The sequence below is a fragment of the Camponotus vicinus genome, unplaced genomic scaffold (assembly GCF_025532165.1).
Source record: "Camponotus vicinus isolate PSW18456_S1 unplaced genomic scaffold, iyCamVici1.0 SCAF_1, whole genome shotgun sequence".
NCBI lineage: Eukaryota > Metazoa > Arthropoda > Insecta > Hymenoptera > Formicidae > Camponotus > Camponotus vicinus.
This window is the reverse complement of record NW_028141945.1, coordinates 12,739,464-12,759,058: the sequence shown is the minus strand read 5'-3', so window position 1 is coordinate 12,759,058 and position 19,595 is coordinate 12,739,464. Positions and strand designations below refer to the sequence as shown.

At 33.0% G+C, this 19,595-nt stretch overlaps 1 protein-coding gene across 5 annotated transcripts in view; it reads right to left on the bottom strand.

Moving 5' to 3' along the window:
• The window catches only part of Mitofilin (inner membrane mitochondrial protein mitofilin), a 52,181-nt gene that overhangs the window by 26,014 nt on the left and 6,572 nt on the right, over positions 1-19,595 (bottom strand). For all 5 annotated transcript variants that reach the window (XM_083106101.1, XM_083106082.1, XM_083106108.1 and 2 more), the window contains one exon: positions 11,902-12,130. In XM_083106101.1, the coding sequence (XP_082962227.1) occupies positions 11,902-12,130 (229 nt within the window). The remainder of the gene's footprint in view (positions 1-11,901; positions 12,131-19,595) is intronic.

Here is a 19,595-nt window from a genome sequence, read left to right as displayed (position 1 = left end):
TAATCCAAAACAATGATGACTGTTTTGATGCGAGACAATTTGACACATACATTTGCAATCGGTTTTCATCGCGTAAAGCGTTAATTGAAAATTTAGAAATTTAACGTAAAAAATTGTTGATCAAAGATAATAATTTTCTACAGAAGAATCTTAAATAAATTGCATATAACATTTTTAAAAATTATAATTCTTAGTTTTTCTTAAACATATACTTTTTTCGAGGAACTGTTGAAATCGATCATTACACGATTTATCTAATTATCACGATAAATGTCTGGAAATGAAATAATGCAAAACAATGATGACTATTTTAAAATACGAGACATGTATCTACTTGACACATTTGCCATCAGTTTTCATCGCGTATAGCATTAATTAAAAATTTGGAAATTTAACGCGAATGATTATTAACAAAGATAACATTTTTTACAAAAAAATCTTAAATAAATTGTATAAAATATTTTTAAAAATTATAATATTTAATTTTAGATTAGCTCGCGGTTTATCTAATCATCACGATAAACATCTATAAATGAGATAATCTGAAAATATGATGACTGCTCCGAAAAGGAAGGAGCGGTTCTTTATCAGCGAACCTGGCCAGTAATATTTCTCCCACGAGCCAAGTAGCGATTTTTTGTCCACATTACTCGTATTACCTCGAGTCTTGCGTAAACGAGTACTTTTCTTCCCGTAGAATGTTTCGACGGGAGGGTCTGGTAGACAGAGAGGGTTTGCAGTCGAAGAACGAAGGGCAAGAAGAAAAGGGCCGACGTGGGAGTTCACACACCAGCTCGACTACCTAATTTTTTTTATTTTCTTTCTCCCTTTTTCGCCGAATCGCTTTAGTCGGCACGAAAATCACCCGGGATAAAGTGCGGGTGAAAAAAATATATACACGTTTCAAACGCGAATTCAATTAAAATGATTCGGTATGCATGATCGGCATGCATACCGATCGAATACATATTTACGACGGGCATCAACTTTGTGAGGGATTAAAATCGATATTTATAGAAAATATTCCCAAAGGGATAAATTTATTCATTATTCCGCAATTTAAGCTTTGACGAAATTTTCGTTTGCTTTGTTGATATTTAATATTATTAATTGTTTTAATATCAAAAAGGAGAGAAAGATTAATACCTATGTCTTTCGGCATATTACATTATTACATTCTCGCTTACAAAGGGAATCTGTCTTCAAGCGAAATGCCTCGATTAATGTATATATCGGTGGTTTATCAAACCACTCTGTATACGCGTTCCTATCATTATTCTATCAACGTAGCCCTTCCAGCTCGCGTTTGAAAAACTTTCACGCGTTTCCACACGTTCATACTTTTCGCCATCTGTTACGTTATTAATTTCGAAACGTTCGGCACTGAGGAGCGAACACGTACTTGTCTGATTTACGAGGGAACTGCAGCTCTCGTCACGGTCGTCGTTGTACGATCGAGAAAATATGGAATCGCTAAACGCGCGTGCGATTAAACGTTCAATTCATCTTCTCCAAGGTCCATATTCTGAATCTTCTTTTATCGATAAAAGTGCCTCTAAAAGTGGCTTACAGCCAATCAGAAGGCTTATAAGCCACTTTTAAAGGCACTTTTATCAATAAAAGAGGATTCAGAATATGGACCCAAGTTTCGTACAAAAAAAGACTATCATTTATGATGGATACTTTGGCAAATTCGCGAGAATGTTTCTTGAAGCGCGATATAATCTTCTATGCTGGAAAAAAATTCACGTTCAGTAGCTCAAGGATCCAGTCTATTCTAGTAATATGATGATTTTTAGGATTTTTTTTGTTTGAAGAATATTAGAAATAAATTTTTTTGACACTTTACATTTTTATTGATGTTTTTAAGCAGAATTTTTAAATCTTGGATATTTAGCTTTTCCTTTGTTCAATATGAATGAGTAGTATGTTAGAAAATATGACACGCTGTTTCTCATGTAATTGTCTGAAATAAAAAAAAATAAATTTAATTCTAATTTTTAGGATATTTTTGGAATATTGAATTTTAAATAGAATTTTAAAAATTTATATTTAATATTTTCCTGATTTAAAAAAAAAATGAATAAGTTTCAGCAAAAATGAAATATTTTATTTTGAAATGACACTACTTTATTATTTTTTAATTTTTTCTATTGAAATTATGTTCAACATCTCCAAAATTTTACAATCTAGTTTTATTTTGTAGAGTATTTTTGGAATACCGAACTTAATTATAATTAAAAAACTGAATAAATTTTTTTGATCTTCAAGAAATAAAAAAATTGATACATTTAATTTTAAAATAGCACTATCTTACTTTTCAATTTTTTCTAATGAAAGACTATATTAATTCTAAGTTATTTTTTGTTATTGTATTTTTTCTAATAAAGTCATGCATTTTCGAATATGCTACGCATAGAGGTTTATATTAGATAAAAAAAAAGCTCAATAGTCAAGATTTAAAAATGATGTACTATTTAACATTATTAAAAACATATGTAAAACGTCAAAAAGGATCAATTTCTAAGAAAAAAATTCTTAAAAATCATCAATTTTTCATATTAAAAGGAAAAATTCGTAAAAATCCTCAATTTTTCATACTGCCAGAGTAGACTGGGCCCTTAAAATTTACGAACGATCCGAAAACCTCTAGTTACGAGCGCAAAAAATATTCCAAATACGGAGCACCAAGTGCGATAAAGGTTAATTCGCTGCGCAAACAATCGCGAGCGATAAAAGCACACGTCGTAAATTCAGACGGAATATGACTCGGCAGGCAACCGAGAAATTTATTATCCTCGATTTAAATTTCAATCTCCGCGGGGATAACAAGCGACGTCCGAGCACCCTCCGATTAAAGCAATTGATCGAACGAGGAGATCCCGAGACCATCTTCCATCTCCTCTTCACTCCCGCAACATGAGAATAATTTATTTATCAGACTTAATAAAGGGACAAGAAGAATATCGTTCAACTTACGCAAGGAATATCACAATAAAAAAAATGATAATAAGAAAGAAAAAAGAAGCATGGCTGGATGCAATCGCTTAAAATGTATACGTGCGAGTTTGAAAGTTTCCTCCGCGATATAAGAATCGGCATAAGTCGTCTGTCATTCGCGAGATCCGCAGCCGATTCCGTCGCAGACGAGCTGTCGTCCTCGGAGCGGATGAAAGTCGGGAGAGACGGTATCCATCTCGAAGACGGGTTCCACCAGGACGAAACTTACCTCGCGGAACCATCGACGTGGATGAATTTAACGCGACGTAATTGCGGTGGGAAATATATTCGACGATGGCGGTGATTCATCCTGTATTTCTCGCGTGGAAACTTGCCAAGCGGCAAGAGGTAAACCGCATCGACGTCGAGCGGAATAACGTATCTTCTTGCCCTCCGCAAGAATTCACTCCTGACAATGAATCGCTCTCGCGTTCAAGTAGCTCGACGAAGGAGTTCCTATCCTCATCAAATGCACGCACGCACGCTTTTCTAGTTCTCGTAATTATAGATTCCTTGACGAATCGCTCGAATCGGTCTCATCATGTGATGAGATTAGACATTCCCTCTCATTCATATCATCCTCGTATATACGTATAAGTCTACATGTGTAGGTATATCATTTCAACAGGGTTTACTTGTAAAAAAATCTTGTAAAAAAAATTCTCTGATCTTCCAGATATTTTTATTTAAAATTCTATAAAGAGTATATTTTCAAAATTTTTTGCTGCGATTTTCTAAAATAAGATTGTTTATCGTATGCGTTTTTAGTGCTTTTGATTCAAGACTTTAAAACGCAGAGTTATTTAAATTTCAAGGTGCGTTAGATTTGCAAATGTACTGAAAAAAAAACTGAATAGCTTGCGTGAGATAAACATTTTTCATCTGCATAACATTTTTACGTTTTTATCACTAAAAATTGCAATAAAGAATATTTACATCATATTCAATATTTCGTTAATATATTGAATATGTAAACATAGAGACAAATATATATTTATAGTATATTTTAAACACATAATTCACAATTTTTTAACGACGAATTGCCAATTACTTACAATATAAAAGCAAACTTATCAAAAAAAGAATTTTTTTCAAATTTTTCGAGTCTCAGTAAAATTCCATAAGAATTCTAATTTTTCCAGATATAAAATCTCTAATAAAAATCCCAAATTTTTCATGTTTTTCTACAGAGTAGATACCCTGATTTAAAAACATTTTTAAAAACGAGAATTTACTCGGTTACAATTCTGCTTATATGTGAGTGAAAACTAAAATTGCACGAGATACCAAGACTAAATATTGTCTCATCTTGTCTCGAAATTCGACAAGCTTTTTAATTAGTTATCACAAGACAATATCAAGATTAAAGTTGTCAAGATTATTGATCTTTTAAATAAAATTAAAAAAAAAAAAAATATATATATATATATATACATATACATATATATATTTGTAAATTAAAGAAAAAAAGATCATTATATTATATACGAATTTAAACTTGTACTAAGTAAATAAAGCATTCATTTAACATTAAACTTTTAACAAATTTTAAAACAATATAATAATATAATAATAAAATAATAATAATTGATACAAAATAAAATAAACAATATAAAATTTTACACAATTATTTAATTACACAAACTTTGCATACGCGGTTCTCTGATTGTGTATAAATTACATCTGTATTCTGGCTTCACTATATGCGAATGCTTTTTTTCATAAAAACAACATATATAAACATATAACGAAAATAAAACGAACGATATAAAAATAGCAATAATTATTTTAAATTATGTTATAAAGATTATTTGTTAAATATATATATTATTTTATAAACATTCAACATTAAATAGAAATTAAATTTAATAAAATCGTGACAATACAAGACGATATTTTTGCTACAAAGATTCCCTCAAAATAAGATTTAAGTTTTCGCTACTAACACAATACTTTTACGAATATTGCCCTATCTTGAGTCTCGAGCAATAAATAATTAGTGAGAACAATATTCCATCGTTCTTTCTGCGCACAAATTTTATTGTGTAAATTAAGGTTAAACGAAACGCCTTCTTTTGTCGCTTAATGTCCGCGCTCAAGTGCAAACTCGCGGAAATGCAAAACGCAACCGCGTTTTTCGGTTGCTTTTTCCCTTCGCCGCGGGCACTCGACGTTGGCTGTATACCCTTAATAGCGCCCACGAGAGAGAGAGAGAGAGAAAGAGACAGAGAAACGTATGGCGAAAGTTCTAATTGGGACATATGGTCGCATATGTTAGTCGGTTTGTCGAGCTTGTAAAACCGCGACCTACGATCATGTTCCACCCTCCACCCCCATTCGTCGCTTTATTGCCATTCCAGCTGTCCCGCGCATGGCTATCGAATTTTTTCTCCGCATTTAGCTTCTCAAGAATCTCAAAATATCGCTGCATAAAATTTTGTACTCATTATTATACATATAAATACATATATATATATATATATATATATATATATATACAATCCTTATATATTTATATTTTTTTCTCTCGATATAAAATAATCATGGCGACATTTACCAACCTTTTGCGTCAAGAGGGTCGCTCAGCGACCTACCTTTTTTTCGCAGTTTTTCATTTTTCAACTATTTTTTTCACAACAAATACCAGCTGTTTTGTTTCTACAAGAACATTAATAAATGAAAAAAAAAGAAGTCATTTTGTTCATTGCAAAAATATCATATATAAAAACAAATAGTCAAAATTAGTACATTTTCATGGAGAAATGCATTAATCTATTATGAAAATCAAAAAGGCAATTTTTTTATGAACTTAGTACAATCTAAAATATTTTTAAAAATTTGTTCAAAATTTTATGTCGCTATGTTATTTTTGTTATTAATTCTATATAAAAAATATTTTCTGTTAATAAATCCAAACAATTGTATTTTCTTAAAACTCTCTAAGGATTTTTTGAGTCACAGAATCCGAATCTAAGGATTCTGAACATAAAAAATTTATAATTTTTAAAATTTATAATTTTCTGCCATATTGGATTTGCCATCTTGAATTTTTTGAAATCGAAAATTTTGACATCAGATTTAGATTCAACGACCAAAAAAACTTCCAGAAAACGAATTTACAAAAATTTTAAATTTAAGAAAAAATATATGGCTGAAAGAATTAAATAATTTAAATATTATATATATATATATATATATTAGCATAATATTTAAATTATTTAACAAATATCGTTATAATTATTTTATACCGAGAAAAAGAGAGAAAAGGAAGAGGAGGAGAGGCAACTTATTTACATAGCGCGTATAACACATGTACGGAATATTGACGTATTACTTAAAAACAAGATCGTAAGACAAGCGCGCCGAGTTATCGAGGTGGAACAAAGTTGTGATTGCGTCGCAAAACTTACCCCGCGCGTTTCACGACGCGCAAAATTACTATCCCACGTACCAAGTCCCATAATCGAAAGTCGCCACTTTTATGAAGCGCCAACGGAATCTCTTCCCTTACGTCTCTTATAATAGAGAGCCGCTCGAGATGTTAGAGATCCGATGCCCCAAGTGTCACCCGCCCACGTTGAAATCCAAAAGTTTTGCGCCTCCGACCGCCTCCATCATCCTCATCTCTTTTCATGCCATCTTTTTATTGCTAATTTCTATTCATGAAATACGTTCCTTGCAGCTGCGATCGGCAGTCCAGGGGATCTCGCCCCCTCTCACCTCGTCTCGTCCTTGTGTCACACTTTTTCCCCGCGAGATGTTTACGAAAGAGCGTAATAACGCCTTTTATTTTCATCGCGCAACTATAACGCGGACTTATGTACATAAATCACGTCTCCCTTCTTCCCTCTCCTCGCCCTCCTCGAGGTTCCCCTTCGCACCTGACGACCCTTCGTCCGCGCGTTTTATTAACTTCTGGTAAGGCTGCGAGGGAGAAACGAGCTCTGGTTAAAACGACCGTAATTCACCAAATTAAACGCGCAGGATAATGGATATTATACACCGGTGAGCACCGTATTCCACGCTTCTTTCTCCTCCCTCCTCCTTCCCTCCCTCTCCCGGCCGGAAAACTACTCCTCATCCACCCACTACACTTCCGTCCGCTTGTTGGATGAAGTTAATTAACGGCTCCGGCGCGTTCTCGCCAACCAGAAATATCCCAGCCGGCTGAATTCGGTGACACTACTTGGACCGAGACAATCCGCAATTGGGACAATAATTATAAGCGTCGGTAAACCGCGAGAAATTAGGAGGATTTAATCGAGAAGCGAGTCAATGGGAATATTACAATAAGGAACGACGCGAAAAGGTACGTACTCGTCGTTTATTTCCGCGTTGAAGCAAATTGCTTGTCAGGAATCGCAATGGATTCCGAAAGAGATAAGTTTTATGAAGTATTCATCGTATATCGCGGAATATTAAAAATAGAGTTGCATAAGATTCAAGGCAATATTCATAAAAAATATTAAAAATATATTGAAAAAAAAAATATATATATATATATATTGGAAAATTTTCCAAAAATTTGAATCTTTTGTTGGTCTTGAGTGAATATTTGTAGCAAAAATCTCATCTTGTATTGTCTCGATTTATAATTTCTATCTAATATTGAATGATTTGTTTAAAATAATATATATTTAACATAATCTTTATAATATAATTTAAGATAATTATTATTATTTATGTCATTTGCGTATATATATGTATATATATACGCAATAAATATATATATATATATATTTATTTATTTATATATTTATATAGTTATTTAAAATAGACATATAGAATAATATGTTCCCAACCGAATGTTTTCAGGGGGTTAGCATGTTGATTTTTTACTAAAAGGAATCACGAGTAAATACTAAACGAATCAATACTATTGTGGTGTTTGGATTTGTTTGGTCCACTGAAAAAAAACACTTGAATGCCAAGTGATTTCAATGGAAAAATGAGCTTAAAACGCTTGTGTTGCTATAGTTCAAATGTCCCAGGACAAATTATTCTATTTTGTCGATATTAATATTGATACAATGGAATAAATATGTAATGTGAAGTAAATAGAAATTACATTGAAAATTAAATTGTTCTTTGCTGCTCATAATTTTGTCTCTTTATCTGTCTAACAGTTAGATTCCGGTTTTGACGCAAATGTCCCTCGCATTAATTGTTTCTCAGTTTATTAATATAAATATTCGTTAATATAAATTTATAATAATTTATAATAATTTATATAAATATAAATTAATATAAATTAATATAAATTTATCAAATAAAATTTTTTAAATTCGTACATAATATAGTGGTTTATTTCTCAGTTAATTTACAAATATATATGTATTTTAGCTTCTTTTGAAAATCAATAATCGACAATTTTATTTATGGTATTATCTTGATTAAACTAATTAAAACTTTTATCTTGATCTTGTCTCGAATTGCAAGATAAGATAATATTAAGATTAGCATAATCTTAAAATTTCGTGCGATCCCTATTAAAAAAATGACAGTAATTTTGAAAAACCTTTTCTTGCATTTTAAAAGACGATTAATATATAATGTGGGATAAAAGTAAGTTTCGGACAAACAAGAGAAATATTAAAAGCAGAATATTAAATGTAAAGATAAACACATGGGAGCTCTCATTTGAAGAACGAGGGCTATTCTCACATAATAGATATAAAAACGAGTTTTACACGATTTTCAATAATATAAAATCTGCGTCGAGATTCGCGAGCCCGAAATACATACGTACATCGGAATATACCTGTCGCGTCCATCGTAATCCGTTTAGTGACCGGAAAATTACTCGAACGGAAACTAATTAAAGATAGTTATCGGCCGGCTGGTGCAACGAGTTGTGCGAGATTTGTTAATCGGGAATTAATCTCATCGGACGGTAAAGGGAGGAGAGAAGCCGGTTGAAAGTGCCGTCGCTGTGTTAAACTCGAACAGGGTTAATCCGGATTAAATTCCAGGTCCCTCTGCTACCAATAAAACCAGAAAGGGCAAACACACTCCCCGGGAATATCTCGGGACAGGTGCATCTCGGCGTGTCCCGTGCCTGGATTACAAAGCTACCGCAAGATAATAGGACTGTATGCTACACGTGTACGAGATAAAGGCTGTTTGTTGGCGACGCCAATGAAGAAACTTTGCTCAACGATTGTTAGACACTCGATAAATGTCATCAGCCAACACGTCTGTCCTTAAAATTTTTGAAAACATGTCGCAAGAAAATTATTTGTATAGAGATACGCAAATGATTTACAAAATCTTGCATTATACATTTCAAGAAATACTTTCATGTGTCTTTTTTTCTCAAGAATTTTTAAAATGTAATGTTCATAGTAATTTAGAAATATCTCGATATTTTTATTATTTAGCAACATTGCGAAAGATAGGATTTTGGAAATTTTAATAATTATTGTGATGTTATTGTTATTATGAAGAAAGTTGGGCGCAACGTTGTGGAGAATTTCGTAAACAATTCCGAAAAAAATTATAAAGGAAAGCAAAATATTAGATTTTATGTAATATTATTATCTACAAATTAAGAGATTAAATAAGAGGATAAATAATATTATTTGAGCGGAATTTTGGCACATATTTATCTATCTCATATATATGTAATGTATGTAATATATATGTATTTCTGAGGTGAAATATATATATTTCTTTCGAGAATTATACTTTCAAAAAATATATTATTAGAGTAAAATATATTATCAATTATATATACAATTAATAATTACAATTAATAAATATAATTCTTTAAAAAAAGTATAATTCTGAGATGAAATATAAATATATATATATATATATATATATATATTTTTTTTTTTTCATATTTCATCAGAATTATAATTTTTTTTTCCGAGAATTATATTTTCAAAAAATATATTAGAGAGAATATGTTACTTTCACTACTATATTAAGCGAATTTACTTATAAGTGTTCATGTTTTACAATCTCCATTCTTCGTATATATGAGACCAAGATTAAAATATTTATTTCATTTTGTGAAACATGAAATATCAACTATTCAGAATTATTATTTCTAAAATATTCCTAAATCACTCGCATCGCAATTAAAAATATATAAATACTTATGTAACATATAATAACAAAATGTTAAAATATATCTATTCGTTTTTCTCTTTTTGTCAAATACAGTAATTCTAACTGCGATCGGCTTGACATCGATATCTCCACATCACGTATTAGGTACTATACTTCTTTCGCCAACAAATATAGGATCTCCTCTGTAAACATCCGCGGCTAAGTAACATGTCCGGTTCGACGAGACAGAAAGGAAGAGAGAGGGGTAGGGGGTGCAAGTTGCAACAACACAGCGATCATCACGAAACGCTATACGTAAGTCGATGGCGAAATTCGACTTAAAACCCGGAGATTCGAATCGAGGGACACAAGAGGTCCATTATCGTCCAAAAGGACAAAGGGATCGAGAAAAAAGACAAACAAGCGGGTGAGATCAAGCGTCGGAAAATGTGTCGCCGACACTTTCTCGACGCGAACGGGCCTTTATACGAGGCCCGGGCTTCGTGTTTTGCTCGTGTAATTAAACGCCAGGACACGGTACAATGGCGGACATGACAAAGGGCGAAGGTATCTCCCCCGAAAGATGATTTGTCCGCTGAACGGGCACAATAGATGTTACATGTCGGACATACTTATTGTAGACCAACAAACGCTCTCGTATCGTGAGTTATAAGAAACTTTTATCGGACTTACCGGCAAGTGATTTACAGGCAATATTTATTTTCGTAGAATATTTTTATGGGAAATTAAGGACCCTAAGAACCTACTCTAGTAGTATAAAAAATTGATCTTTAAGGAATTTTTAAGACATTTAGGAATTTTAAGGGATTGATGATTTTAAGGAATTTCCTCTAAAGAATATTAGAAATTGATTTTTTAACGCTATATTTTATATTTTTACGTTTATTTTTATTTTCTGATCTTTAAAAAACGAACAAATTTCAGCAAAATTAAAAATTCTAAAGTGAAAAATGATATTACTTTGTTATTTTTCAATTTTTCGTGTTTAAATAGTATACGTCAACATTTTTAAATCTTAGATTTAAATCTTAGCTTTTTTTTGCTCAATATTTTTGGACGTAGTGTATTCAAAAATGATGATGTAACATACTACTCATGTAATTATTTGAAATAAAAAACTCGATCTAGTTTTATTTCGTAGAGTATTTTTGGGATACTGAATTTAATTAGAATTAAAAAAATTAATATTCAATATATTATTATTTTCTGATCTTTAAAAAACGAACAAATTTCAGCAAAATTAAAAATTCTAAAGTGAAAAATGATATTACTTTGTTATTTTTCAATTTTTTAAAAATAAAATTAGATTCAGAATCTCAAAAATACAGGATAAAACTAGACTGAATTTTTTCATTTCAATTACACAAAGAACAGCATGTCACAACCATGTATTTTTTAACAGGATCGTCTTGAATAAAAAAAGCTAATTATATTCAAGATTTAAAAATACAACTTAAACATCAATAAAATATATGTAAACTGCCAAAAAAATGAGTTTTTAATATTCTTCAAAAAACAATTTCCAAAAAATCATCAATTTTTCATACTGCTAGAGTAGATTTAATGACAAAAAAATTGATCTTCCTTAATTAAATAATAAATATTTTTAAAATCGCCTGCCATACAATCTACATAATTTAATCGAAAGATCAATAACACACTTGAGATTTCTTTACGCGATATAAATCATGCGATTGCAAGAGAGAGAGAAGGAAAAAGAGAGGTTTCATTTTCTCTCTCTTCGCGAGCAAAGGAAAATATTCCCCTCCGATCTCCGAGGGAGATCCGAAGGAGCAAGATATAAAGAGGCGATAGGATACTTACCTTTAAGAGCCGCTGTGAGAGCACGTAACCTTCCCGTCATCGCCGCGAGCTGTGTCTTGTGCTTTATGGAGTCGGCGTCGGCCTGTTCGGTGAAAGCTCGCTGCAGCATCCTTTGCGTTTCCTGCTCTTTGACCGAAAGTGCTTCTCGAAGATGATCGACGTGTATCTCCGACTGCAATTTTAGTTGCCGCCGCATCTCGTCGTCCAGCTTCTTCTGCTCCGCCAGCAGCTGAAACACGAGGATGAATATGTCGCTCGTAAACGGGAACAACACGAGCATTTCGTTTTACGCTTCCTTTTATGCCAAATAATCAAGGATAGAAATATACGACTTTACTGTAACAGAAGTAAATCTCTTTCTAATGATAAGTTTTTATTCTAAGAACGTCATCGCGCGATTTTCTTCAATGTTTCCTCGCCTCACCTGGTAAATAAACGTTGTTTACATAGATTAATTTTCATATTTTTCATTAAATTTCTCAGCGCGACGTGTGCAAATTTATGACACATCGCGTCTCTTCCCTTCAATTCCCTTCAGAGGAATAGGAGGAAATAAACGTCACCCGAGAGATAAGCCAAAGTCTCAGGAGACTAGATAAGACGATGCTTACCAGTGCTTTAAAGTCTAAAATAGCTGTCTGTCGACAGCTCGGTGACATTATTGCGAGGTACAAAAACACCAAGTCATATCGGCGTCCCGAGAATCTCGCGAAATGACAAAAAAATATACTCTTTGTCTGGAAATAAACAAGAGAGACGAAAAGAGTGACCTTATTTTCACAAACATACGCTATATTAAAACGAAATATAAAGAGATCCTAGATTCAAGAGAAAGAGAAAGAGAGAGAGAGAGAGAGAGAGAGAGAGAGAGAGAGAGAGAATCGATTTCCATAAATTTCATAAAGAAAGGAAATCAAGAGGCTTTTATGTAAAACCCAATTACCGATATAAGAGTTCGCCCCCGCAAACACCACCCTCGGGGGCGATAATGCCGTTTGAGGTACACAGACCCCGAGGCATTAGCCTAATGAGACTTTGATGAATTATCCGCACTTAAGGCATCACCAGGGCTTTACCCTCACATCGGGTAGCGATCCAAGCCACGAAAATCTGGCCCATCCTATCTACCCTATTTCGCGGCCTCTGTTCCGCGTCCGACGATGTCTCGATCGTGCCACTCATCGTCCTGACCAATCCAGCGTGTTTCGGGCAACGTCTACGAGAATCCGTGGACATGCATTGGCCCGTCATCATCGTCGAAACTTTGAGTACCAAGAGCCCGTGTCAATAATTAACGCCCGGCTGCCCCAACAACCCGTTTGACTCAAGGATGCAAGAGGGATTTCTATCAGCGCCACGGGACATGGATCTCCTCGATCGTAACTTATCAGTTTCACGCTAAGCCTACGAGAATGCCAAACGGATCATTTGGATAGTTAATATCGATTATCGATCAAATGAAAACCGAAGATACAGTGAGGAGGGAGGGAGGGAGGGGAAGCAAAGTGTCAGAGGAATTATGACATAAAACCCAGGACAAATGAAAATGAATCTTAATTGCAATTTTAAAGTGGCGATTTCTCACGTTGAAAAAAGGGATTTTATATGCAATATAATAATATAAAGACGCGAATAACAAGAGGTAGGAGGCTATTTCATCCAGCCGGAGATAAGCTCCTCGTCGCACTTCATAATCCATTAAAAAAAAAAAAAAAAAAAAAATGCAAAGCACTTCACTAATACCGGTCGCATGCTGCAATTGCGCCAAGCCGGATTAATTAAATGCGGCAGAAGAAAAACGCGTGCCGCTTATATTCGCGCCAATTCACGCGAAAATCAATGTTTCACTCGCAACAAACATCGCGACAGGTACTTTTATTATTCTTTTATTCTTTTTCTCTTGTCGTCGTAATCCTATAATCGCATTCAGCCCGATTATAGTCTTACGATACTTACGCAATTATTATATTTCTATTTATTCGTCATTTTGAAATTTTTCCTCCAGCTTAGATTAAAAATGTCAACAATGTTGTAGAGCAAAACGTGTAATATGCCCCGATATGCAGGGAAAATTCATTGCCCCATTCATTGCTCGAACATAATAAGCTTATCAACAAGTGTTATTGAAACAAGAATCGATAATGATGATACACAATCAACTGAGAATCAACTGCACAGAATGCGATTTTATATTAAACAGAATTAATTATCAAATCAATTATCTTTAGAAAAAAAAAGTTGTAAAATTTGACGTAGTATTTTTATTTTTAATCACACACATATTTTATCCTATAAAAGTAATTGTCATTATATATATTCATATATATTCTCACTATATACTTTTGAAGATATAGTTTGTAAAATATAATCGATAGTTGAATCATATATATTTTTTTAATGTTTTTTATTCGTATGTACAAAGATGTATTTTTCTTCAAAAATGCAAAAATACCCCATATAGGGGTGCCCTAGTTCTATTGTAACAATTTTTTCAGCATTTTTTCCGGCAAACTATGAGCAAAATATATAAAAAAAATTTGCAAGGATGGAGAAGCATTGCCGGAAGCAATGGCAAGGGTCCAGACCCTATGAATATCAGTATTTTTTAGAAGAAATAAGGAAAAAGATGCAATCCTTATAAATATTCAATAATATTCAATCGATATTTTTATTGAGTTAAAATATGAATTTTTATGTTCCATCGAATTTTGTAATTTAGAAAAAAATGATTTTCGTCGATTATAGTTATCTGAAATATTTTTCATCAAAGCTGGGGGAAAAACGCTCTTTTGGGTGTTTTCAAAAAATTGATCTTATAATCAGAATATTTCAATTAATCAAAAATTGGCGCAATTATTAATTGTAATATTAAATCTTTGTAAATTTCAACTATCCATAAAATCTGCTCATCATAAATGTATTTTATATTGATTTACTAAGAATGTATTACACCGTTTTACCCTACATTAAGAATATTTTAATACATACGCTAATTAATCAAACATCTGTAATTTCGAAAAAAGAATATTCGCACATTTTTCTTGCGAAACTTAAAATGCAACATCGTACGAATTCTTTTTTTTTTTTTTGACAATGCAATTTTCTATCCCGTGACTTCCCGTACATGGCATTTGTCTTTCTCTCTCTTACTCTTTCGGATGATAACGAATTCCGTTCGGTTCTCGCGTTTATCTCTCGCGAAGACGAATTCGACGAGCGAAATCGCGACGGTTTTTCTCGGAGTGCGCGACTAATTTAATGACGACAATTTGTACGGCGATCTACCTAGGGATCGCGACGGTAAAACCCCCTTCCGGAAAGAAAGGAAAACGTATTTGAGGCTATTAACTCGCGCGGGTCGCGCCTCGTCGACTTCGCCCACCGATCGAAAGTTTGCGATGGAAAAACTTGAAGCTTTTTTCTAAGTGTCGTGAACAGGAATTCCCAAAGTTCGCGTCTGCGTTCAACGGTTACGCCGTGCTTGACTTGATAATCGACGAGAATGGATGGAAAAGCCCCAACCCTCTTCTCTTTTTCTCCGACGTTGAAATCGTGATCGAGTCTTTCGTACAAGCAAAATGACTGTAATAAAGAATCTATACAATTTATGAGCATTTTAAGTTTTTTAAATATAATTTTAGTGAGATTTCGAGAGGATTTTACTCGTTTTTTTCTTAAGCTCCTCAAAAGTAGGGAAGAATTCTCATTCCCATCATTTTTGGTTTACATTGACAGCAAGTCATACATATAAGAGAAGATGAAATTTAAAAGACTAGCATGTATTTTCAAGTTTACTAGAGATAGACTAGACTTTACGACAATAATTCTGTCAATTTTTCGAAGGGGAGACGTTTCAATAAAAATATTCCTTTGGCTTTAACATGTGTACTTTGCAATAAATAATTTTTCTTGTTAAGGGCGCGTTCTCAAATAAAAAGTTAAGGCACGAACAGTTCTAGAGTTATAATACTTCGCCAATCGAAAATCGATAGTTCCCTATTGGAAATGAAGGGCTTTTCACTAAACTTTTCAAATGCAGTTAAACGAAGAAGAATAATCTTATTGTTCATATTCAATCAAATTTTACTTCTTATTCAATTCCAATTCGTAATTTAATTACCATATTTAATGTCGAATTCAGAATTTTCAGCAAATGGCACCCTATGCGCGATAATTTTTTTTCTTTCTTTTTTTTTAAATTGTCAAAGAACTTGTCGTTAAAGATCAAAGATTTCTAAATAATTTTGCTTTATATTATATCATTTTATATCGATAGATTCCCTGAAAAATTAACAGTAACGATGACTTCATCTTTAAATTATTCCAGAATCGTAAACAGTATAAATTAATGTTTCGCTCGAGAAAGAAAACCACGTGATTGATGCGTATGATTACGTTGACGTTAATGTAGGAATTTTTCATCGCGCCTTAATGACTAGGGCTACTCTAGCAGTATGAAAAATTAATGGTTTCTAGGAACTTTTTTCTGAAGAAATTGATATTTTTAACATTTTAATGTTTTTATTGATGTTTAAACAAATATTTCAGTATTTTTAAATCTCGGATATTTAGCTCTTTTTATTCAATATGAGCCTCTAATATGTTTGAAAATGCATTATTTTACTAGAAAGAATTGAAAAATAACAAGGAAATGACAGAATTCATTCACATAGAATTTCATTAGAAAAAAATTGAAAAATAACAAAATAGTATCATTTTAAAATTAGATTCGTTAATTTTGCCGAAATTTTTTCATTTCTTGAAGATTAAAAAAATATTACATATTAGGTTTTTAAATTCTAATTAAACTCGGTATTTCAAAAATATTTTACAAAATAAAACTAGACAGAATTTTTTTCTCATTTTATTGACAATTACACGAGGAGCAGCATGTCACATCGTCATTTTTAAAGACGATACGCGCAAAGGCTCATATTCAACAGAAAAAATAAATAATAAATATCCAAGATTTAAATATCTAAAATTTAAATATACTGATGTAACTTAAATAAAAACATATGTAAAGCGCTAAAAAAATCAATTTTTAATATTCTTCAAAAAAATATTCTTAAAAATCGTGAATTTTTTATACTGCTAAAGTAGACTAGGTTCTTAATATTTAACATTTATTTCTTGCGTCAGATTGATTAGTCGTCCTGTACACGTCGTGTAATATTTTTCCTATCGATCGATTAGTTAAAAGCAGACATCCGTCGAGCACATGTGCGAAAGAATCACCTGAGTATCCTGAAGAACGCACGCGTCGGAAAAGTGCGACTAAAAGACTCCTGAGTATTTTAAGCGCGCATGCACATTGCGTATTTATAAAAGACAAAAAGAGAGAATATTAAATATACAGAATATTTTTTGGAATTTCAGAAAATGTTATATTAAAGCAACAGTAGTTTCCTACAGAACTCGTGCACGTTTCAAAGAATTAAAATACGAGTTCCAGTGAAAAAATTTTGCCGGATTCTCGCAAAAACTTCTAATGAAATTAAAAAGCTTCTCAACTTTTTATCGTAAAAAGCCCCTACAGCGTAAATCTTAATTGCGTAATGATAGTTTGTTCTGCGGTCGACAATTGGTAAAATTATCGGCGATACTTTGGCTCGACGATGAGCTTTAAAAGCTACATGGAAAATGGATCGGACGGAGTTCCTCTCGCTGCTCGCTTTTTATTTCCAGGCGCGATGGGAGAAAGGAAGATAAGCCTCGCGGAATAAAACAAATCGCGGCAAAAAGTTTCATCGATAATTCACGTCTGTCGCGGTAAATAACTTTCAGGTATACTGCCATAAAGATACCTACGACCAGGCCACGGCTGAAAATCCCAAACGGCGGCGGTAGATAAGGAACCTTGAATTTTTCAAGCTCTCCATATGATCGTACGGCGATGTATTCTTACTACTCTCTTACTCACAGAAAGCTTTGTTTATTCCTTCTTTATTTATTCAAGCGCACGTAATAAAGACAATGGCTATGTTATTGATTTTTTACATTACATTCACCCACAATATATGCTCTGGGAAAATATGATGAAAAATGATGAGTGGAACAAATGATGAAAAATTACTATTAATTATATATGTAGAGTTGCACGAGATATAAAGTCTATTGTCCTATCTTATCTTAAAATTCGGGACAAGACGAGATTTAAGACAAGATTTTTAATTAATCGTCAAGACAATACCAAGACTAATTGTAAGATTGTAAAAAAAAAAAATTACTGGTCTTGTCAAGATTATTAATTTTTTAAAAAAGCTAAAATATGTATATTTGCAATTTAAATGAGAAAAAAATTATTATTGTATACAAACTTAAAAAATTTTATTTAATAAATAAAAATATTTATATTAATGAATTTATATTAATGAATTTATAGAGAACCAATTAATACTCACAAAATAATACAATTAATACACACAAAATAAACAATATAAAATTTTATATAAAATTCATCTTCATTATAAATCTTAAATTATAAAGATTATGATAAATATTATTTTAAAATTGTCGAATATTAAATGAAAATTTAATAAAATATTTAATAAAATCGAAATAATGCAAGACACGATATAAAACAAGATTTTTTGCTACAAAGATTCACTCAAGATCAAGAGAAGCTTGAAGTTTTCGAAAATTTTCAATATTTTTACGAATATTGTCTTGTCTGGAATCTTGTGTAACCATAAGTAATCAAAATTTTTAAGACTGTAAAAACTTAAGAAAAACTAATAATTTCCACTCGAAATATTTTCCAACGTGACTACAAACTTTACTCTCCGGATGAAAATAACAACAATAACAATTAACTTCTTCCCGAGTCATTCGGGAAAAAAGTTGACTCGAGTTCAAAATGTAAACTCTTTTTACCATGACCGTTTCATTTGGTACACCCGATGATTTGCGGCGCAACTTTGCCTCGACTTTCGAGGGCGAAAACATTCGAAGTCGCCCGAACAGACGAGGACAACCAGTTGTTTTTCGTGGCAAAGCCACGTTAATTAAATGATGCATGAGAGAATAGCTCGAATAAAGTATATCTATGACGACGATGACGACGACGACAGCACACTTTCGTCGCTTTCGTCCCGATAATCCGTATCGACTGTCGCGAAATGGACGATCGTTTGTTAGCGGCAACTTATGAACAAATTATACAATAATTTCCATTAATTAATTCCGCCCTCATACACGTGATTTAATGGATGACGCGGGGATATCGCCGCGAGCGATGCATTAACGGTGAAATATTCGGCCGGACGTTAACGAGCGGTACCGGAAGCTCGTAGACAAATAGCAATTAGAGGACACCGCTGTTCCCGTCCGAAACGAGAACAAAAGGTCGTGCTCGCCACGTCGGATCGATCCGACAAGATTTATATTCAGCTTGGAAGAGCAAAAGAGAGAGAGAGAGAGATGGGCAAGCGGGGGAGAAAGGGGGAGAGGGGGACAGGGATATAAAGAAGAGAAAAACGGAAAAGAGCTGTCGGACAACTATGAGGACACTAAGTCATAATGGTTCCTCGACGGATACCTACGCCAGTGGCATACGGCACAAACGCCGTCTACTCTAAGGGAATAATATCGCCGAGCTGCCGTCGAAATATTGGCGTCCGGCCAAATGGAAATAAATAAAACGGCCGAAGGGAGGCTGCGCTGCAACCTCCGGGGGAAGCATCCTGCATGCA